Source organism: Trachinotus anak, unplaced genomic scaffold (genome assembly GCF_046630095.1).
Source record: "Trachinotus anak isolate AG129_WGS33_773 ecotype Australia unplaced genomic scaffold, CSIRO_AGI_Tana_v1 ptg000028l, whole genome shotgun sequence".
NCBI classification, from domain to species: domain Eukaryota; kingdom Metazoa; phylum Chordata; class Actinopteri; order Carangiformes; family Carangidae; genus Trachinotus; species Trachinotus anak.
This window is the reverse complement of record NW_027273879.1, coordinates 1286186-1309313: the sequence shown is the minus strand read 5'-3', so window position 1 is coordinate 1309313 and position 23128 is coordinate 1286186. Positions and strand designations below refer to the sequence as shown.

The 23128-nt window shown below is 41.6% G+C and overlaps 1 protein-coding gene across 3 annotated transcripts in view; it reads left to right on the top strand.

The window, feature by feature from the left end:
* rasgrf2a (Ras protein-specific guanine nucleotide-releasing factor 2a) overlaps positions 1-23128 on the top strand; it is a 43164-nt gene that overhangs the window by 6150 nt on the left and 13886 nt on the right. The window contains exons 1-12 of one of the 3 annotated variants that reach the window (XM_071465338.1): positions 3130-3794; positions 17419-17525; positions 18567-18714; positions 19027-19116; positions 19207-19460; positions 19539-19618; positions 20110-20303; positions 21056-21165; positions 21260-21378; positions 21477-21640; positions 22795-22861; positions 22969-23105. In XM_071465338.1, coding sequence (XP_071321439.1) covers positions 3516-3794; positions 17419-17525; positions 18567-18714; positions 19027-19116; positions 19207-19460; positions 19539-19618; positions 20110-20303; positions 21056-21165; positions 21260-21378; positions 21477-21640; positions 22795-22861; positions 22969-23105 — 1749 coding nt within the window. In that variant the 5' untranslated portion in view covers positions 3130-3515. Of the gene's footprint in view, positions 1-3129; positions 3795-17418; positions 17526-18566; positions 18715-19026; positions 19117-19206; positions 19461-19538; positions 19619-20109; positions 20304-21055; positions 21166-21259; positions 21379-21476; positions 21641-22794; positions 22862-22968; positions 23106-23128 lie in introns of those variants that run through there. The other 2 variants (XM_071465339.1, XM_071465340.1) reach the window with 2 other exon arrangements.

Sequence of the window (23128 nt, the reverse complement as noted above, 5' to 3'; positions counted from 1 at the left end):
GATATGCATTCTTGCATGATTTTAAATATTCAAAACATTCGGCTTTTCTCATATTTTAGGAGGTGGGAAATACACTCAACAAGGATAAACACAATCCATTTTTATAAGACACACTGAATGCAAACATAACTTTTATTTGTGCACAAGTAAAAGCCGCCGTTGATGGTGTTTAGTTTGTAGCCATGTAGGCTACCGTAGTTTGTATTATAACGCACCAGATGAATTTATCCCATGTTTTAAATGACAATTCCCTCTGAAATTTACAGAATAAAAGTGGAAAAGAATAAAAGTACTGAAGCTTGAAGTACAAATGATCAAGTGAGGTACCACTTCCCCATGATGGTGCACCTCTGAGCTGAGGCAGCTGTGGTGTGTGGTGCATTTCTATGACAGTTGGTGGAACGATTGTGCTGCTTTGTTAGTGTACAGATTCTCAAACTGCCCCGCTCTGTGCTGAACTCCCCCCCAGGCTGTTGAAACTGAGCAGCGTGAGTCTGATGCCCGGCTGTGATGCAACGTGTGCGTGTCCTTGCCCTCTCCTTTAACCTCGGAGGGATTGTTTCTGTCTGTGCTCCTCCCCATGAAGCCCTGCTCATGATATTAAGCTGCAATGAGACTTTTTCATTTGTCAGCATTGCCACTGTTTGCCTGTGGAGGGGTCAGATATGGCTTTTAATGCCTTGGAGCTGATAAGATGTGACAGGATGAGGTCAATCTCTAAGAGTTGGCTCATCAAAACTTTATAGGAGCCTGTTCACCTACAAAATGCTGGATTACATACATGTACCTACAATATTTTATTTACATTTTATGGTTATAGCAAATAAACTGTGCTTCAGATATAACAACTTGGTTAAGTTAGATCATGGTTACAGTTAATCAAAAGAAAAACATTGTGTTTATTGCTGATTAGCATGTTAGCAAACTACGATGATGAACATACACATTATACCAGCTAATTTTTACCATGTTAGCACTGTTTTTGTGAGTAGGTTATCATGCTGACGGTCTGCGTAAAGGGGCGTGAGACCTAAAGTGTTTGAATCCAATGTCTGAATCGTCGTTTGTGAAGATCGAATGAGTTGGAAAATAAAAATGTAACTTACCCAGAGCTCGTCTATGGATAAATGAATTATCAGACATCTTCATAATTACACGTCAGACGTGCTAACGTTAGCTTCTAGTTCAGACAGACTGACGGTTATGTGTTGTCACGCAAGAGAAAACTGTTCTGAAATGCAAAATAAGAGAATTTTAATCATGTGATAAAACATGCGATTAATCACAATTAACTATTTAATTTCAGCGATTAAGAAAAAATATAACGTTTGACAGACCTAATTATTTTCAAATGAGTATTTGGGGGTTTTGGACCCCTGGCTGGACAATTTTACAACAGCCAATAACAAAATTGTGATTATTTTCTGATATTTTGTAGACAAAAGCAACAGAATACTTGAAGAAACAATTCAAAATGTGATCGGACCATTGAAATCAGAAAGAAGTTTTTTCATACATCTTAAAATCTACAAAGACTTCATTTTGTTCTGGGTCAAACACACTGTCTCTCTGTGGCGCTTCACGTGCGTCTGAATGTGCGTTTGTGCAGAAGGGTTTCAGGATCGAGGTGGGGTGGGCGCTGACATGTGGTCAGCCCTGTTTTAACATCCCAGTGGGCACGGAGCTGCACCAGCGTGGGTTTGGTTATTCTCCGTCAGCCCTGCTGATGTGGGTGGCACCGCATCTGCTGCACTGGGAAAGAAGCACTCGGGCCTGAACTCCAAGTGTGTGTGTGCTTTGTTTTAACACAGTGTGTGTGCGTGTCCTTGTCACATTATCACACTATAAAATAAAATCTCAACAGGTCACTGCAGAGCGGAGCAGGGTTAGACTTCATCACAGTAAACTGACACTAAGCTGCCTAACAGATTAGACTGGCATCGTCTGTGTGTTATATTGTGTCTTTTGATGCTGCTCGTCGCTGAGGAAGTGTGAGAGTGTGTGTTATCTGTTACATGATGTTCAGAGGCTGTTAAAGTGTTGCACGTTTCCGACCAGGACCACAACCAAACCTTGACCTGACCCTGAGACTGTAGGGTGGTGGTGGTGGTGGTGGTTTTGGTGCAGGGGTGGACCTCAAACGAAGACTCTGAGGGTTTACACCACATTATGTGCAGTACAGTACGTGTACAGAAGTGAAAGACAAAATCTGTGGCAGCTTAGCACAAAAGCACACACAAATATATGCACACACACACACACACACACGCACACACAACATCTGTCTACATGCATTTACACACACACACGCTGTCAACTAAAGCACTACAACATCTGTTTGTGCTTTCAGGCCGAATGGCTTTCAAAACAAACACCCATCTTCTGAAGCATATCACCAATTTACAGAAATAGAAACTTCTGCTTTTGTCCACCTCTCAAGCGTGTGTGTGTGTGTGTGTGTGTGTGTGTGTGTGTGCATGTGTGTGCACCTGTATGGCCATCTCTATGAGGACCACTGTGAGTTTTAGAGGTTTAGTTGGGAGTAAGAACATTAAGGGCCGGTCCCCAGACTTGTTCTAAGGGTTCAGGTCAGAGTTAGGTTAGGGGCTGTTGGTTGAGGTTAGGGTAAGAGGCAACATTATATTAGCACAAGTGTGTGTGTGTGTGTGTGTGTGTGTGTGTGTGTGTGAGTTGGATGTTATAATGTGGCTGTATGTGTGTGTGTGCAAATCCAGTAGATGTTTTGCAGAGTTACACACTTGTTGGTGCAGAACTCTTGGTGTTGGTTGCTGAGCCACAGCAAAGCGTAGATCTGCACTGAATAGACTGTGACTTTGTGAGACACCCACCTGATCTGTGTGACCCAGATCACCGCGGCCTCACTGTGAAACGCATCTTTGCTCAGAACAAGGACTGTGGAGTTCATCCCCCATCACTTACTCACTTTAGATTCTCCTCCATCACACAACACCATCAGTGCCACTGAGCCCGGACACTCATGGAGTCAGAGCTGAGGCAGGTTCTTCTACCTGCCCAGCACCTGAAGGACAGAGAGAACTGGTCCTGTTTAAAGGACCGGGGGGGGGGGGGGGCACAGCAAACACTGATGAGCGCCGCTGGCCGCAGCGACCTGTCTCTTTAAGTTGGTGTCAAAGCCGATTACCGCTGATCTCCGTCGTGATTCTGCCTTCGCCGTCTGTTCCCTGAGTCTATTTCTGCTCAGCGCCGCTGCCGGTAGAGAAGCTCTCTCCTTCTCATGCTTGTTTTTTTTTTTTTTAATCTTTGGACAGAAACGCTGCAGCGCCCGGAGCTCCCCGTTAAAGTTTGGCGCACAGGGACGCGGTGGACGCGCGGTAGCTTTTGCTGCGCCGCTCCAACTTTTTCTACCATGGTAAACCCGGATTACCTTTTCCTGCGAACTGAGGCACTACCCGCTGTCTCCCCGGTGTCCCCCCGCTAGAGATAACTGCAGATGTGATGTGAAGTTGGAAGTTGGCACCGAAATAAAACACAACATGCAGAAGAGCGTCCGGTACAATGAGGGCCACGCTCTGTATCTGTCGGTGGTGGCGCGTAAAGAGGGCACCAAGCGCGGCTTCCTGAGCAAGAAGACCACGGAGAACAGCCGCTGGACCGAGAAGTACTTCGCCCTCTACCAGAATGTGCTCTTCTACTTCGAGAACGACCAGAGTACGAGGCCCTCCGGGATTTACCTGCTGGAGGGATGCACCTGCGAGCGGGCACCGGCGCCCAAGGTCTCCGCCATCAGCAAGGAGCCCCCGGAGAAACAGCAGGTGAGTCCGGCTTCGGCTCCCTGGAGGGGGGCACCACACTGTCAGAGTACTTCAGCACAAGGATCATCTGCAAAATATACTGAGTATGAAAAAAAAGCTTATTTGGTTGTGTTTTATTTCACACATACATATATTTATATTTTTCTTTATATAGAAAAAATGAGGCAGAAAAAGTTCAGTGCAATAAAAACACGATTTTGTCACTTTTTAAAAAAAAGGCATTAAACACTAGGCTACTCTAATATTACACAATAAACAGATTGTGTGCACTGAAGTCAAACTGTTTACATGGTTTGAAAGTAAAATCTTGATCTGCAGAATCACAGTGACAAAAAAAACCTGCAGTGAAGTGAAAAGCAGGAATATTTTCCACTGAAATGCAGGATAGAAAAATAAAAAGTAGACCTGGGGCAGCAGAGACAAACCAGTTAACCCGGTTAAAGGTTTACTGTTTGAGAGCATTGGAAAAAGAAATGAAGCCATGTTTTTAGCATTTTTATGAAAGAAATAACAGTTTAACTCCCTGGAGTTCAGCTTCATTTTGGTTCATTTGCAGACTTTCCTTCACATTGATGTTTTTTTAAAGGGCTTTTTATCTCACATGTATGGTTTCCTTTTTTCAGCACAAACAGTATCAGTCTGACAATTTTGTCAATTTAATTCAAAATATAAAACCTGCAAGGAACCGAAATAGAAGAAAAATGACACAAACTTCCATAAAAATGTGCAAATCTGTAGTGATGATGACTCAAAATCTTATTATAGAACAGTTAATGTTGTAAAAATATTTTTTTCACTACTTCTACAAAAAAAACATGCAGAAAAAATAAGACATAAAACTATAATACAGTTTATTTACACATGAAGTCATTTTATCCCTGCTCTTCTTTGTGCCAGCTTTCTCAGCTTGCCTCTACATGACATATAAATAAAGTTATGTTACTATAAATAAAGCACGTCCAATATTCATATGTGGAAGTTTTATATACATAATTGTTTTAACCTGACCTGAGTCTGGTCTCGAACCACGATAGTAAAGATTAAACTGATACGACGATGTGTGACAGAATAATCTACACTCAAGTATCTGCAACTAACAGTTATTTTCTTTGTCAATTAACCTGCAGATTATTAATCGTTTGGGCTTTAAAATGTTTGAAAATAGTGAAATATGAGCAACACAAGTTCCCACAGTCCAGTGTGATGTTTAAATATGAATAAATACCAAAACCTTCAGTTCACTGCCACAGAAGATGAAGAAAATCTGAAAATATTCACATTTCAGAAGCTGGAACAAGCAAATTAAAAATATCATGAACGATTATCAATCAGTTTTCTGTCCATTGATTGTTCTGATAATGTTTCAGCTCTAAACTCAAGGTCCACTTGTCAGGAGCTTTCAACAGCATCTCACAGTCTTCATCTGCCCCCCCCTCTGCCTGAATGAGATGCTGATTAATGTAGAGCTGAAACGATGAGTCGACCAACAGAAAATCAATTGGCAACTATTTTAATAATCGTTAATAAGTCATTTTCCAAACAGAAATTCTCCTGTTCACTTTTTCTCTAATGTATTTTGCAAACTGAATCTTTAGGCTTTTATTGACCAATTAACTAATTGATAAATAATGAAAATAATCATTATTTGCAGCCCTGAATTAATGTGTGCTGATTTTGTTGAAATTAGCAGAGAAGCTTCACCGTCTCTGAAGCACTTCCATGTTTCACAGTAGAAGATATTAACAGGAACATTTGCTGCACATGTGCTATTATCTGCTCCTCTGTAATATCATAGACTTTGTGATGTGTGGAAAATAACACGTCCTCTTTAGTGAGGATGGCATAAAGAGCCTGGAACTATTGATAATTTCACTGTAAACAGAATTAGTCTGATGAAAATATTTGTTCTGGGAGAGCTAATGCTAATTTTAAATGACCCATATTTGTGTTTTTGCTGCTGCGGGATATGAAGATGTTTTTCCTCCCATCAGCAGCTGGGATAATGTAGATTATTATTTAATTCATTTGGGTTCTCTGGGAAAAAAAATGTTCATTTTCTTCCCCACACTCGGCCTCGTGTTCCTGTTTGGACGCAGTTAGTTTCGATTTTTAGATTCAAGCTGGATTATATGAGTTAAATCTAATTGTCTCATCGCCGCTCAGGTAATCTGTCACGCCTCGCTGGACGCACGCCGCCGGTGACACCCTGACCCAGTCATGACTTCACATGCTGTGTTTACAGGGGACGGAGGGGCGGATATGTTGGAGGCTGTTCGCAGCTGCGGTGGAGCTCAGATTGTCAGTTTGTTCACAGGCAGATTTAAATCTGTTTCTGTTGTGACTCTTACCGGACAAAATAAGAGGCTGTGTAACCCTGGATAAATCTGCTCTCCTGCAGAGAAACACCCACTTTGCACATCTGCAGATAACAGAGTTTTCAGTTATTTTCCTTGAAGGGTGAAAGGACCAGGAGGGCGGCCTTTACTCCAAAAACCAAACCAAATCATAGTATTTCTGAGCATTTTTGTTACTAAGCAGCAACCTGCCTTTCATGCAAAACAGAGATTTAATTCTACAGTTACAGGCCTGTAAACTGCAGTCTCCTCATATACCAGAGGACAGACACTGTGTTGTGTCGTTGGATGTTTACCTGACACCTCACCTGTGCTGTGAATCCCGTCATTTACACAGGTGCTGGCTGCAGGATGCAGAGGAGGAGACACTCTGTAATCTCTTATTTACACATTCACACTTAAACAGAGCCGTTTGTTCCTGCTGTGGTTTACAACTTCAGAGAAATGATCCCTGAGGATGTGATGTGATAATATGACAGTTGCACCTTCAGCTTGTGGGAGATATTTGTCACCACGGTGTCACCTGTGGACCAGGCATCCCTGCCGGTCTTGTGTTGCAGGCTCATGTGATCTCAGCTGATTCGTCCTTTTTATACGTTCATTTCATTTCCACGTGTAGCTCAGCTCTTGAACCGATCTCGACTACACCTGTAAAGCTTTGTGACTGGATCTTGCAGGTTGTGTCCACAGACAGACACACCTGGGCTCAGCACCACCTCTGTGGTAGTACCTTCCACAGAAGGTGTCTCCAGGACCACGCACAGACTCAGAGAAGACACTGACTGAAACCTGAAACCAGCTGTTTCATGCAGACACAGTTTGATGGACTGAGGCCACAACATTTTTTCTTGACCAACAAACTCTGTCTCTCGTTGTTTATCTCTCTGTCACACACACACACACACACACACACACACACACACACAGTTGGCTGAGAGGGGACAGTGCTGTTAAACTGCAGTGTGACAGTCTGGTAGCAGCCTCGGGAGGGGGGGGCTGTCTGTCTGTTTGGACTGAAGCTACTGTCAGAGTCAGCCGGGAAACTAGACCGGACAGTACAGCCGAGCTGCGTTCAACACCCCTGAAGCAGTCAGTTAACAACACAGAGGTCGGGCTAGTTCAGATGACGTGTCACCAGGGTTCATCAGAAGGCTGCAGTGTCACAGCGGTTCTCAGTGGCCACAGTCAAAGATGGAGCCACCACAGAGAGAGAAGTGATATGAGATTTTTTAAAAAAAATGTAAATATAGCCCACATTTTCAGATTCACGTGAAAAAATGACTAATGACTAAAATGAAAAAAATGGCGCTGTAAATGTTGAAATGTCAGTTTTAGGAAGTAGAAATGATCGTCCACAGCTGGTTCTATATTAATACTGTGAAAGGATCAAAGCCTCAGTCCACAGAGAAATGCACACAGCCTGTATTCAGAAACTGAGCCTTAAAACCAGCCATCAGGACTTCTGGAACTTTGTGATGTCACAACAAAGCAGATCACTCAGAAAACAGCCAGCCAATCAGAAAAGAGACTCACAGCCTCTCTTCTGATTGGCTGACTGACCTGTTGTTACTAGATCTCCATAGAGAAGCCTGAGAGAGGAGATGTAAAACTTAAAACCACAAATATATCTTCTGATGGATTTCAACACAAATGTTTTTTCCATTTTTACTTGTAAAAATTGTGAAATGATTATTTATCAAAATAACAGTAGATACATTTTTCAGTTGTCGCTGCTCTACGTGACACATTTTAAGTGGCGCTGTAGAAAATAAAGCTGTAACAGCCTCCACGGTTTAGATCAGTGCCAGCGACTTTGTGTCAGCTGAGAGGAGGCGCATCAGACGTCCAGACTGAACGTAACAAGATCCACAAACACAAACCGTCGCTGTCTGATCTCCACCTAATGAAGGCTGCTGAGTCTGAGGCCGAGGTTTTTCATGGAGCAACATTAAAGTCACACAAAACATCAGAGAACATCAAAGCCAAGATGTACAACAGACAACTCTGCTCCTCTGATGCCCACTGTCACATATACTCTGGTGGCAGCAGTATTTATTCACTCACCTGGTCACAATAGTCCTGTTCATTGAGCTCAGTGTAGTAAATATATGATTTGTTAACTTTCTCAGCTTCACTGCTCGTCCAAAGAGTGAATGAGAGGAAGCAAATATGAGCCGTGATGATCTGAATCGAATAAAACTGATCACCTAATACTGAACTTTGACCTCTACTGAAATTTCAATGATTTAAAGCTTTACTTTGAAAATTACCATCTCAACTCACTGTTTGTTGTTTTAGTTCTTCTTCTTTTCCAGCTGAACATGTTTGAAATATTCTTAAATTGATCTAAAATTTCAAGTAAAATAAAAACTGTAGCTGCTCCAGTTGAGTTGGTATTGGTTGGATTTGTAAAAGCTATAAATTCATTCATTCAAATTATCATCTGCTTCCGGATCAGTGTTCAGTTTTATAGTCGTCATGCTTCAGTGAGGTACAGCGTCTGATTTTTACTCACCTCAGTGTCACTGCTTGTGGATATATTTGCTTTTGTTTGTGCCAGATGTTTCATTTAGCTAAGGTGACACCTCATGGGATGAAAATAGAAATTTCTGGGCGGTCACCGGTCTTTGCTTCTAATTTTGAAACTGTAAAAACATGAATAGAAACAGAAGCACCTGGTTTAAAGCTGAGGTGTGACTCCCGCAGGAGGGAGAGGCGCGAGGCAAAGATGCTGCGAGAGGTGATAGGAACAGGTGTCCTGAAAGCAACAGGAAGTGAGTAAATATAGTTTGTCTTTGGTCTATTTGTGTCACATCTGAGCTCACAATGCCATTGCAAATAAACGTCTTCATGAACTCTTCACAACTGCAATACTTGCCTAAGAATCGTCAGGTTTTTATGTTTCCTTCAGCATCACAGTGACACTGCAAACAGAGCTGCTAATGGCTGATTCAGCAAACCAGGTTCCCCTAAATCTGTGTGTGCAGCTGTTTAAGTTTAGTTTTTAACAGCTCTAAATGTGATCAGTATTACATTTTAATGGAGGTTGAAGTTTTAAAGTCTATAACTGTCCTGCTACCTTTTATCACACTCAGGTAGAACATACAGGCTGCAGGCTTAGTGGTAGAAATATTGTTTGTTCGTGATGTAGATGAGACTGAAGATGTCTGTAATTTGAGTTTTCTCGGTCGGATGATTTGAGTTGTGTCTTTGTTTGTCAGTAGTCTTTGTTTACATTATGTTGATATATGCAAGAAGTATATTATTCTTATTCTTATTCTTTCACCACTGCAGCAATATTTTTGGTGTCTTTATTAGTTAATCACGCAGGTAATGACATAATTAACCAATACACAGTCATGTCACAGAACCATGCAGATGTTATTATTCTCCAGAAGCTTCTCTGTTGTTCTCAGTTCTGCTCCGTGGTGACAGACCTACCTGGACAATAGTGTTTACCCAGTGAGCATGATGTTTGTATCGTCGGCCTCAACTGGATTAGTCTGAGATGATGTGAACGGGCGGCTGAATGGAAACAGAGAGCTGCAGCGGACTCCAATGTTGTGATTACTGTCTAATGAGCTGGAAACTGTGTGAGCCAGGCTGAAAGCCCGGGACAGCCCTGCGATCTTTGTTTTTGTGCACTAATCTGTTTCATTCTGAGTGACAACTCTGTTCTGTAGCTTACAAGAGGAACTGAAATTCACACTTTGTTTACACTGTTAGACTCAAAACGCTCTTTTCCAGTCTGGTGACATGTCAACGATGCTGAGGGTAAATTTACTGTTACATTGTTGTTCAGAGCTGCTTGAGGCTTTCTGCTGTGCACACCTTAAAAGCAGCACAGTTAATCTGATGGTGTCAGTAATTCTTTATGACCAATTTGAAGATTAAATCCCATTTTGTCAAGCGACATGACTGTGAGCTGTTTAAATGTCAGAAGTCTAATTTGTCTTGTTTTTCAGACACTAGTGAGCCACGAGACGAGCTGTAAACTAACAGTCGACACATTATCACCTCCAGAAATGTGTCTGGTGAACGTGTGAGCAAACAGTCACATGTTTACACACCCAGCTGACACTAACGACATCAGAGTTTACTTCACTTCACTAATATTGACTCTTCTTTTCGCCTTTGGTTTGCCCTGTGGAGAAAATAATATCTGACTCTTGATCTGGCTGCTAAATGTTCCACCGTGTTCACCAGCCAGTCGCTAGTTTTGTCTGTCTGCTGTTTGTTGCCGTATCTGAGAGGGTTGATGAGAGTGAACCTAAACATTAAAGGTCCCATATTTTACACTTCTCCTGAGTTTTATTTGAAGAGTTTATATCCATAAGAAGATATAATTGTGATTTGAAGAAGTGATGTGAAGTGATCCAATAAAAATACAGCAGACTTCAGGTAAACACTCAAATCCTGAAAGGTTGGATGGTGGGTCCAGGTGGGCGGGGCTTGGGGCATGGCTGAGGGTGGTGACTGCTTTGTTATGACATCACAAAGTTCCAGAAGTCCTGACGGCTGGTTTTAAGGCTCAGTGTCTGAATACAGGCTGTGTGCATTTCTCTGTGGACTGAGGCTTTGATACTTTCACAGTATTAATATAGAACCTAGACCTGCTTTATAATCACAAACACATGGACTTCTACCTTTATAACAATGAGCTGAAAGATGCTAAAAGTCCTCTGTGGAGCCGAAGCTAAACTGATAATTGACGCCTTTCGCATTTATAAAAATATTTAAGTGAAAAAACTTTATTGAAATTCAAATTATTGCGAGCCTGCTCTACATTAATCTGAACTGGTTCCTTTATTTTGAAGGGTTGGGTCAGATGTGGTGATTTTTTTATTTTATTTTTTCCTTCCCCCCCTGCCCACCGTTGCTTTATGCTAATGTTACTGCCCACCATAGGCTACTCACCCATGCACCACCTGACTGATGTGTTTCCATGGTGACGGGGGTTGATAGTTGAAGAGGCTTATGTACTGTGACACATGCAGTAAGTTGGACGTGGTGGAGACACAGAGATGTGAAGTGAGGGGAGAGATTGTGTTTGTGTACAGCCGGACAGAAGCAGCAGCGGCGGTCAGTGATGAAGAGGAAGAGGAAGATGATCATTATAATGAATGTGTGAATGTGAACATTGTATGAGAGCCTCCTCCCATGTTCAGGTGATTTACAGCTGTAGAAAGACAGACATGAGAATGAGGAAGCTTCTTGTTGCAGTTAGCTGGACTCTGGGAACATGTGATGCTGCCGTCTGTGTTTTGTGTTGGGGAGTTTGTATCTCACATGTGGCGGTGCTCTGGGATGCTGCTGTGCTCGACTAAGAATAGCATCCTTGCTGGTCCTTTTGCCTGCAGTCGCTGTCTGAATACCAAGTCAACACAACTGCACCTCGCGCACACACTCTACTACACACTGCTGGTACCTGTGCTATTTGTAGCCCACCTTTTACTGTACTCTGAGTGGCCCGGTCTATTTGTCTGTCTCTTGCTCGTCTTTCTCTCGGTGCATCGAGCCAAATCATTTCATCTCTTCTGTCTCTGAGCTGTGTGTCAGGAGTGATGATGGTTGAGCTCCTGAAATGTCCCGAAGCCGAATGGATATTTTAAATTCTGTGGATGTGTTTGTTCGTGCATGAGTGACTTCACAGAAGTGGTGTTAACATTGTCGTGTGAATAGTTGAAATAAGAAACATAAATGATCAGGTGAAAAAGCATCATGAAGCAGCTCACGTAGATTACTGTCCTGTCGAGTTACGTAAGAATAACACAAGGAATAAAACGCCTTCACAGCCAAAGCTAAATGGTCATAAGTCTGGACACAGAGTGGTTCAGTGACAGCTGATCTCTTTCTCATGAGCAAAGGACAGTAAAAGCAAAAATCTAAGCAATTAGACAAACATGAAAACTTACAAAACTGCAAATAAAAGATGTAGATAAAATGGTGAAAGGATAAAAACGGGCAACAAAGGATATGCAGTTCACTCCTATGTAATCACTGCAGGTACATGAATAGTCAGTGGTGGAAATTAGATGATCCATCTTCAAATTCTGCTGAAGTGGAGCAAAACATTTGAAAGCCTTTTTACCGAGCTCTGTCTGCAGAGAGAGACACTCCTGAGATGAGAAGCAGTGAGTTTGACTAAAGAGACCAGAGAAGAAAGAAGGAATGACGTCTGTTTTCTCAACCAAAGTTATTTTAATTCACCTGGGCATCATGGATGTCTGTGCAAAAATCTGTGCTCATCCATCCAGTAACTGTTGAGATACCGCTCAGTGTAAGTGAAAGGTCTGACCTGCTGGTGAAGTCAGAGCAGGACCACGAATATCAAAAGGAAACATCCAGTGATTGCTGAGAAAATTCAGTCTGAACCAAAGTGGTCCACACCACTATATGTGCTGCAGAATAATGTTGGAAACATAAACTAAACATAAGCCAGACTTCCATCCAAGATTTAACTGAATTTTAAGAGAATCTGCAAAAGAACTTGTACTTTGTAGGAGTAAATGTACTTAACACTAATACTATACCTGGAATATTCTTCATGTACTTTTCAGGCCACCCTCCAGGTCAGACAGTTGACCTCAGCTTTCAGGTTCAAAGTTCATTTTTGACCTTGGAGCAGTTTGTGCACATCAGTGTAAACATTTCTCCACGGTTCAGTTGGAGATCTGCGTGTTTTAAGTTTGTAGATATTGAACCTGGAGCATCTTGGGTTCATTGAGATTAACAGTTATTAAGAGGAAGACGCAATGAGATGATTTTAAAAGAAAAACTCCAAATAAATGTTGAGAACATGATGGAAATGTGAGGTTTCTGTTTGTTTCTCCTCACTGCTTCACACAGATCTGATGTTTTTGTCTCTTCACTGGAAGTGAGAAGTGATGTTACGGTCACATGATCATTTATTCTCTGAATCTGTTTCCATCGCTCTTTGTTGCATTTTGCTTTTATTGATACACCAACATTTTTACCTCATTCAAGCGTAAAAACAATCTCTGTGAAAATTCAGGTTTGCTTTTTAATTTTCAACATTTCAGCCGAGTTTAATGCAGATAAATTGAAGGAAACTGATCATTTAAACTCAGAAAAAAATGGGTGAGAATCCGTTAAAATAATAGTGGTAATACCAACAAAATATAACTACAGTGTGGCTTCACAGTAGGACAGCGGAGTGAGTTTGTTCAGTCCCGGGACGTCAGTTGTTCTCTGTTCTCCCAGAGAACACAGAACTGTGGTCCTGCAGGTCGTTTGATGTTGTAGGTGATTAAACTCTGACAGCTGGCTGCAAACAGGAGCGCTCTCATTTGTGTCTGTGCATGCCAGACAGATGAACTGATGTCTGTGCCTGGACGCAGCGATGCTGGGTGCAGGGCAAAGCTTGAAGCTCCCTCTGTCTGTCTGCCTGCCTGTCTGTCTGCCTGTCTGTCTGCCTGCCTGTCTGTCTGCCCGTCTGTCTCTCTCTCATTGTTATGTTATCCTCTAGCTTAAAGCAGGCTTGTGGCCGGGGAAGCCGCATTAGCAATGCAAGGAGCTGTACAAGCCTTGATGGTTATGTAAACTCTCCCTCCCCCCTACATACACACACACACACACACACACACACACACACACACACACACACAAAGACACACAGACACACAAACAAGCCCTTAAGCCTCTCTCTGGTCCACGGCCGGCACACGCTAGGAAAGTGTCTCTCACCCGCTTATCGTTACATCATTACTATACAGGCCGACTTTTCTCCCTGTGGCGGAGTCACAGTAAAGTGTATTGTCAGATGTTGTAATATAATGTAAAAATAAACTGTGGTGTAACTTTAATAAGCAAAAACTTTTATTCATCAGCAGATAAAAAGGTAGAGGTGATAACTTTCTGTCAACATTTAACATGAAGTATATTTGTCATCAATATTGCTTTTTTTTTTTAAAGAAAAATAAACATCATATTTAGATCAGTGCAGTTAAAACGTTGAAAGACTAATTGTTGTTTATCCTCTGTTTGCTCTTCAGTCTGCAGTGAAGTGGGTCTGTTATTTAGAGCAAATATTACATAATATGTTTCTAATGTTACTAATTCTGTCTGTGCTCATTTCCATTATTAGACTCATCTCTTCAGATGTCAGACTGTGAAATGTGTGAGATATCAGGGATATTATCATTGTCATTATTCATCTGTCTCTTATTTTCTCAGTTAATCGTTTGGTCTGTGTAATGTGCAAAATTAGTGGAAAATATTTCCAATAATTTCCCAGAGTTCAAGGTGACGTCTTCACACGACTTTAGATCGATATTCACTTTAATAATGTGACAAAGAAAAACATCAAATCCTCATGTTTGAGAAGCTGGAAACATCAAATAAAAAACAGCAATGACTATAAAAATAATTATTATTGTAATATAATAATAATTGTTTTTTTACTTTATAAATTAATTAATTAACAGACTAATCTTTGCAGCTCCATATTCCTTTAAATAAATGTCATAATCAGATCAGTGTAGTTTTAATTTTCCAGTTTAAGCTCAATATTTTTTTGATATGTTTACAAAATCTCAGTTGTTTACTTGTCTCATGAGATTCTGGTGATTTAAAAACAATTACATAACATTTCATTGGTCTTGGAAGTTGCACAATGTTTCTACTATAATCTTATAGTAAACCGTCTCTTGAGACAGTTCACGTTAAAGCAGACAAACACTGTTCTTTGTAATCAGTTCCTTTCAGTTTACTCTGGTGTCTTTTATTTTGACATGGCTACACAGACTCCACCCTCCAAACTCTTTGTATGCGGACGACAGGCTTCGCTTTAATTCATGCTGCTGTCAGAATTAATGAATTCTGAAAATGAACCAAACATGAAACTCGGCTGAAAACACGAGTCTGCATAAGAAGAATGTGACATTGTTTTTGCCTCTGCCTGAGGAATGTGTTCATGCATAAACACATGGAAATCAACTCTGTGTGCAGAGGGTTTACATCTGCATACATGTACTGTCTAAATTATGCATATGCTGATTATAATGTCCCAGTAACCCTGAACAGGAGGAGTGGGTATAGAAAGTAGATGTATGGATGATTAAAATGACTGAAGTCTAAATATTGCAGCAGGTGACATTAATTATTTGTCTTCTTTGTTTTTAAGAAATCATTAAAGTGTCACTCTCACAACTGGTAAAATGTTTTGCTCAAGTAATTTAGCATCATATGAAAAGTTTTAGTTTTAAACTTCTCCAGTGTTTTATCTGAAGTGTTGATCTCCATCAGAAGATATATCTGTGGTTTTAAGAACCAAAAACCATCTCAGTGTAGTTTTACATCTCCTCTCTCAGGCTTCTCTCTGGAGCTTTAGTAACAACAGGTCAGTCAGCCAATCAGAAGACAGGATCTGAGCCTCTCTTCTGATTGGCTCACTGACTGTTTTCTGAGTGATTGAATAAAAATACATCAGATTCCTGGTAAACACTCAGAGAAACCAAATCCTGTAAGGTTGGATGGTGGGTCCAGGTGGGCGGGGCTTTGGGCATAGCTGAGGGTGGTGACTGCTTTGTTGTGACATCACAAAGTTCCAGAAGTCCTGACGGCTGGTTTTAAGGCTCAGTTTCTGAATACAGGCTGTGTGCAAATGTCAGCTTTAATCTGTCATTGACAATTAATTTTATGTAAGAGACTCATGACCTTGTTCCTGTTGGGACTACAACAGAGTTTTTGTCTTACTGAAGTTTCATAGTAGGGATTTGTGAAACTTTACGTCATCCGAGGCCCAAATATAAAACACTTTTGAACTCTGCTCACTGAGATCTGTCCTCTGTCTCGCAGACATAAATTTAGAAATCTTTAATTTTCTCTTTATTCTATTTTCAGTCTGTCAGGTTACAATTCTGCCAGAAAACAAGTCTCTGACCTTAAACTCCCAGATTATCTTGGTGCTTTTTGTTGCAGCGTGTTATGCAAGAACTAGAACTCACCATATTCATGCATTCCTCTACCTTGAAATGTCAAAGAGAACAAACCAAACCGACATGTCAGACCCGCTCATGTACAGTAAATCACTTAATTAGATCATTGATGTTTGGTCTGGCGACGCTGGGGGGGTTCTAATGTGCTGTGACACGTTGGCTCGTCGCTGTTGATGTGTTTTCACGGAGTGGCAGGACTCAGTGCTGTGAAGACAGGCCGGTCATCCAGGTTAGAGCCCAGAGCAGGCACGGAGCTCATGGATGACATGACCCTTTCACAGAGCTGCAGTTCAGCAGCAGTTCAGCTCTGTAAGTCACACATTCATCACTACAACTGTTCCAGTTCACTGTTCACCAGCCTGCAGACACTCTCAAGTTATAACATTTAACTTTTCTACATTAAAACAGCGTCTTTTGTTGTTGTTGATTGAGAGACACTTAACGGCAGAAGTTACTGATCCTTGCAGTGTCTGCAGGTCGGCCCAGCTGTGTTCAGCAGTTTTTCTCCAGGTTTGAAGTTAATGATCCAGATGTTGGTGTTGATGTTGGTCCTGCAGATGTTTAAGAGATGAAAATGACAGATGTGGCTCTGTTGAGTTTGCTCTCACCTTCATTCTCTCTTTAATAAACCAGCTGAGTTTGTCCTCGTCTCAGTATCTACAGTGTTTTTAAAATGTGTGACTGGTAATTAAAACATTTTGTATTAATTGCTGCTATGGTATCGATACATTAGTTGTCAGTGACAGAGGTTTGTCTTGTTCTCAGCTTTTGCAGTGACTGGTGAACAGTCACTGAACTCTCCCAGTTATCAGCTCTACACAGAAGCTCATGAAAAATCATGAAAAAATGACCTTCAGATGTTCAGTTTCTATCAAATATGACAAAGAAAAAAAACCCAATAAATCTTAATTTTTAGAAACTGGAACCAGGAATTTAGCTTGAAAACTGTGAATGGTTTAATTATATCTTGTTAGTTTTCCAGGTCAGGTGACATAATAAAGAGTTGATCTCACAGCGTGTGGTCAAAGATAAACACAATATGACAATATCACACATATATATCACACATACTGACAGATGGATGGAGTTCTGTGAAATTTGACTATTTACTTATACAGAATTATTTTTTTGTCATATTTAATTGAATGTAGCTGGTGAGTTAATGGAATTTAACCAAGTACATTTATTTAGATACTGTAGTGTCTAAAGCCAGAGGAGGAGGAGGAGGAGGAGGAGGATGAAGAGCAGTCTGTGTAAACACCATATCAAATGAAATCCTCCTCTGATTATTTTGTGTTTTCTCTAATGCAGCACTACTTCCTGGTCATCTTCGGCCATGACGGACAGAAACCTCTGGAGCTGCGGACGGAGGAAGAGTCAGACTGTAATGAGTGGGTGGAGTCCATCCAGCAGGCCAGGTAGGACTACGTCCTCTCCAGTACTGTACTTAAATACAGGTTTGATGTACTTTTACTGTACTGCACCACACTTTAGAGGGAAATATTCTCCTTTTATTCCACTACTTTTATCTGACGGCTGCAGTGAAGATTTAAAAACATGATAAAATCTAAAATACATTGATTTGAGAAGATTAGATCAGTTGTTCTTAACCTTCTTGGCTCAAACAATGTCTACCCGTCGTCTACCTGTGTGTATGTTTCTTCTCCCATAACAGGATGCAGCTCACACACTGATGCATCAGAATCTACTGATGTTTCTGCAGAACAACCACATTTACTGATGATCCATCTGCACCTTTACCTCAGTATTTCCAAAGCAGACTTTTACTTTGTAATAGAGACTTTTACATTGTGGTAATTGTGCTTTTACTTCAGTAAAGGACCTGACTATATCCTCCACCACTGTTAATTTCATCTTTGTTCATTTACCCACCTAGTTTTCTCTCCTGCAGTTCAGTCTCCTGCATATATAACAAACAATATATTTTCTATCGTCATGAAATTTAAGGTGGTTGTTAAAAAAATAAAAATAACAGTTTTCTACTTTCATGCTTTTTGTGCTGATGCATATTTGATTTGTGTTATTTCATATTTGTTTAGCATCTGTGTCTGTGTGTGTGTGTTTGTTTGTGTGTGTACACGGACGTGTTCTGCTCGCAGCGGTTCACATTTAGGTCACACTGGTGCTGTATTGCTGCACTGATTACATCACAGACTTGATCTCGCCACTCGACCTCTGTTACTCTCGGCTCTCTCTTCTCTGAGGCTCTTTTCCTATTTTTATCTTCAAATTCAGTAAAAAAGTAAAAGTTATGCACCTCAAACCTCCTGGTTGTTTTTGCACCGTGACATATTCCTGTGTGTCCACACAATGTGAGGTTGTCGCTTCTCATACTGAACTGTCAGAATTGTCAGATGAAGCTGTGTGTGTGTTAAATTCGATGCCGCACCCACATGTCTTCAGTCACTGTGCCTGTCTCTCGCCCATGCTGCCTTTAGTTACTCTGACGTCATCATCGAGCGTGAGATCCTGATGCAGAAGTACATCCACCTGGTCCAGATCATGGAGACCGAGAAGATCGCAGCCAATCAGCTCCGCACTCAGCTGGAGGACCAGGACACTGAGATTGAGAGGCTGAAAGCTGAGGTATGCATGAGTGCGTCCACATCTGCGGGCGCGTGCATACATAAATCCACCTATTGCACGCGTGCACGTGCACAGGCACTCAGATGCACTCTCAGATCAAAGCATGCAAATGCATCTGGCATGATGGGAAAACACTCGAGTTTAGAGCGCATGTTTCTCTTAAATGAAAGCACAGCAGGGCTCCAGTGACTCCAGGACTGTTCCTTCCTCATCATGCAATGACATTTGTTGTTTTCAGCCTCTGAAGTGGAGGCATGAATATTTTACCCTTTGTGTGCCGGTGTATTCACATGGAGACTGTTGTTGTGCCAGATTGTGGTGTTGAACAAAGCCAAGGAAAGGATGCAGCCTTACCAGAACAACCAAGAGGAGGAAGACCCGGATATTAAAAAGATCAAAAAGGTGAGTCGTCGATTTATAATAAATAATTCGTAATAATAAACAGAGAAACGAATAAGAACAGTGAGACACTCCTGGCTGTGCTGTGTGCAGGTACAGAGCTTCATGCGGGGCTGGCTGTGCCGAAGGAAGTGGAAGATCATCGTTCAGGATTACATCTGTTCCCCTCACGCCGAGAGCATGAGGAAGAGGAACCAGATCGTCTTCAACATGGTGGAGGCAGAGACGGAGTACGTCCACCAGCTGTCCATCCTGGTGAACTGTTTCCTCAGGCCGCTCCGCATGGCCGCCAGCTCCAAGAAACCTCCCATCAGCCACGACGACGTCAGCAGCATCTTCCTCAACAGGTGCATTTATTCTCCTTTTATTTTGAAAATATTTAATCCTACAAAATAAAATATTCATCCACAGTTCTGCCTCTCCAGTGAGACCATCATGTTCCTGCACGAGATCTTCCACCAGGGTCTAAAGGCCCGGATCGCCAACTGGCCCACACTGGTTCTGGGTGAGTAGTTGCAGAGTTTACAGTTATCTCTCTTCATAAAGTTGCATGTTTTAATTACATTTAATTACAATGCAACAATGTGCATCACATTACTGCAAACATTTTCATTTTATATATATATTATATTTTAGATTGACTGCGAAACAATTTAAAAACTGTAAAAACAAATTTTTAAAGTTTTTTTTTTTTAACTTTTCACAATTAAAGTAAATGTGATTTGTAGGTAAATGTGATTTTCTGATTTCACACAACACCGAAAGAGTCAAATTCCTGTCAGCACCTTCATCAGAGTCGAATGAATTTGACTTTTTATTTTGCATAATTTCACTATCACATCGATGTGTTTACCAGGTGTTCATGAGAAAATATTCACATTCTAGAGGCACATACACAAGTAAATACAACAAATACAACTGTGGCAGGTGTGTAATTAAAACCCAGACTCTGTCCAGAAGGAGGGAAACATTACCCACTTTGTTTCTCTCACCCAGCCGACCTGTTTGACATCCTGTTGCCCATGCTGAACATTTACCAGGAGTTTGTGCGAAACCACCAGTACAGTCTGCAGGTGCTGGCAAACTGCAAGCAGAACAGGGACTTCGACAAGCTGCTGAAACAGTACGAGTCCAACGCTGCCTGTGAGGGACGCATGCTGGAGACCTTCCTCACTTATCCCATGTTCCAGGTAGAACACACGTTGTAGAGCTGCGTTAGCTGCTGTAACCACGACAACAGCATTAACAACACTAATGACAAACACTGAGACACAATAACTCAGAGACCTTTGAAGTACAAATGTTATCACCTGTAGGAGAATGGGCTGCACCTCTCAACCACTCAGAGAGCTTTACAATACATTCACCCGTTCACACACACGTTCATTCAATGATGGAGCAGCCATCAGGGGCAATTTGGGTTCAGCATCTTGTCCAAGGACACTTAGACGTGCGGAGGAGGAGCCGGGGATCGAACCACCGACCTTGTGGTTAGTGGATGAGCAAAGCAACCTACTGTACATGACAGCTCTGTATCTGGATTTCACTTCTTGCCCAAACTTTTGCATGTAACTAAATCAGCCATCAGTATCGACTCCTTTCTGACAGGTTTTCATCAAATTATCAGTCAATTTTTTTGTAAAAAACAAAAGCAGAATGGTCCTAAACATCTACCCTGAGGAGCTCCACATCTTACTGCCGCTACCTCAGAATAAGAACCTTTTAAATCTGCTGTTATTTCCTGTTGCACCTTCACTCACGTTTAAAAAAATCATCTAGTGTTGAAAGAAACATTGTCTTTAAATCTTTATTCTGATGATTTTTATTCCTCATTTTATCTTTTTTTCATGAAATATATTCAGACACCTGTTTCTCACTAATGCACACACTTGTATTTGTGTGTCTGTGTGTGTCTGTGTATGAAAATGTGTTGACGGCTCAGATTCCGCGATACATCATCACTCTCCACGAGCTGCTGGCTCACACACCTCATGAGCACGTGGAGCGTAAGAGCCTGGAGTTTGCAAAATCCAAACTGGAGGAGCTGTCGAAGTGAGTGTGAGCACAGGTCATAGATACGGAAGGTGATGATGATGATGATGATGATGATGATGATGATGATGATGATGATTGGTTGTGCTGTCAGGATGATGCATGATGAAGTGAGTGACACGGAGAACATCAGGAAGAATCTGGCCATAGAGAGGATGATTGTAGAGGGCTGTGACATCCTGTTAGACACGAGCCAGACCTTCGTCAGACAAGGTGAGCCTCCTCCACAGCAACCAATCATGTTGTCCCGCTCCTCCATCACTCCTCACTCACTCCCGCCTCTCTCTCTCTCTCTCTCTCTCTGGGGCCAGGCTCTCTCATCCAGCTGCCGTCCAGCAGTGAGCGGGGCATGCTCAGTAAGGTCCGCCTGGGCTCCCTCTCTCTGAGGAAGGAGGGAGAGAGGCAGTGCTTTCTGTTCACCAAGCACTTCCTCATCTGTACCCGAACATCTGGAGGAAAGCTTCACCTGCTCAAGGTCAGCCTCACCTGTCCACAGATGTTGATGACGCTGCAGGAAATAAAACATTTGTAGAGAGCTGTTCTTCATCTTCTATCACTCATTTACACGACTGTTTACAAATTTAGAGACAGCTTGTGAAAAACCATGAACGAAAAGACTGAGACAGGAAGATTTATTGATTTATTGATTTTATCAGCAGATATGAAAACAAATCTGCAGCGCAGAAATATAGAAAATTATATTTTATAGGCAGTTTTTATTGGAGTTCAATCTTCAAATATAAATACATCTTAAAAAAAAGTTTTCTTGTAGCATCACACTGACAGAAACAAAAAGACTCCAGAAAATAAAAGATAAATTAGTATATAAAGATGTATTTAATGGTAATAATACAGGTTTTCATCACACACAACCTTAATTAATGTTCATTATAGTTCAGATTTTAAGGCTGTTGTTATTTATTTCTCATCACAAATAATATATAATGTTATTTTTTTATCGTCATCCGATTTTTTTTTAATCTCTAAAATATTAATATTGGTATCAGTCTCAAAGGCCCAGTATAAAGTTCAGTTACTGATTATTGATATTGATATTGATTGGTCACTGACACATAATCAGTGATGCAGGACTCTGATGGGCCCTAGACAAAGATGCAGACTATTATTAGATGCTGCGATTTCCAGATGTCCCCCAAACGCCTCACATGCAGACGAGATAGGCACTAGCTCCAGACCACTTCATCAGGGGCCCCACTTCGGGGGTTTCTAGGGCAACAGCAGTGGACTGTATAGTGTTTTTATGGAGGGTTTAAGGGGGTTTATAGTTGTCATTACAATGTCAGAGGCCCCTTTTGCCCTTGGGGGCCCCAGGCATTTGCCAGGTGCTCCTCCTGACTATGCAACTCAGCACACAGTCCAATGCATGTTGGGTAAAGATGCCATTCATAAACAATACAGATCTCATAGATAACAGTTGAAACAACCTCTTCGTGAGTAGAGTTTCAGAGTTTAGTCGATCAATAATTTTTAATCATGAATATGAAACATTTCCTGGTTTCAGCTTGTACAATATGAGAATCACCTGCAGTAAAGACCATAATTAAAACAGTGACCTCGTTCTCTCAGCTGTTAAATCTCCCCTGTGTCTTTTCTTTTCGTCCCCAACAGCAAGGAGGGGCGCTGTCTCTGATCGAGTGCACTCTCATTGAAGAGCTGGACGCCAGTGATGAGGACTGTAAGTGTCTTCACACTTACTCATGTCTGAGCCTGGTGTCTGTTTCTGGGTCCTGTCCAGTTTCAGTTTTCACTGTGTTGTGCGGCACCTTGTGTTTGTGTTTGCAGACAACGCCGCAGGTCAAGGCTTCAACCATCTGGAGTTTAAAATCGTGGTGGAGCCTCCTGATGGTCAGTCCTTCTCCGTCGTCCTCTTGGCTCCTTCTCGGCAGGAAAAAGCTGCGTGGACCAGCGATATCAGCCAGGTTAGACTGTTTGTTATTGGATC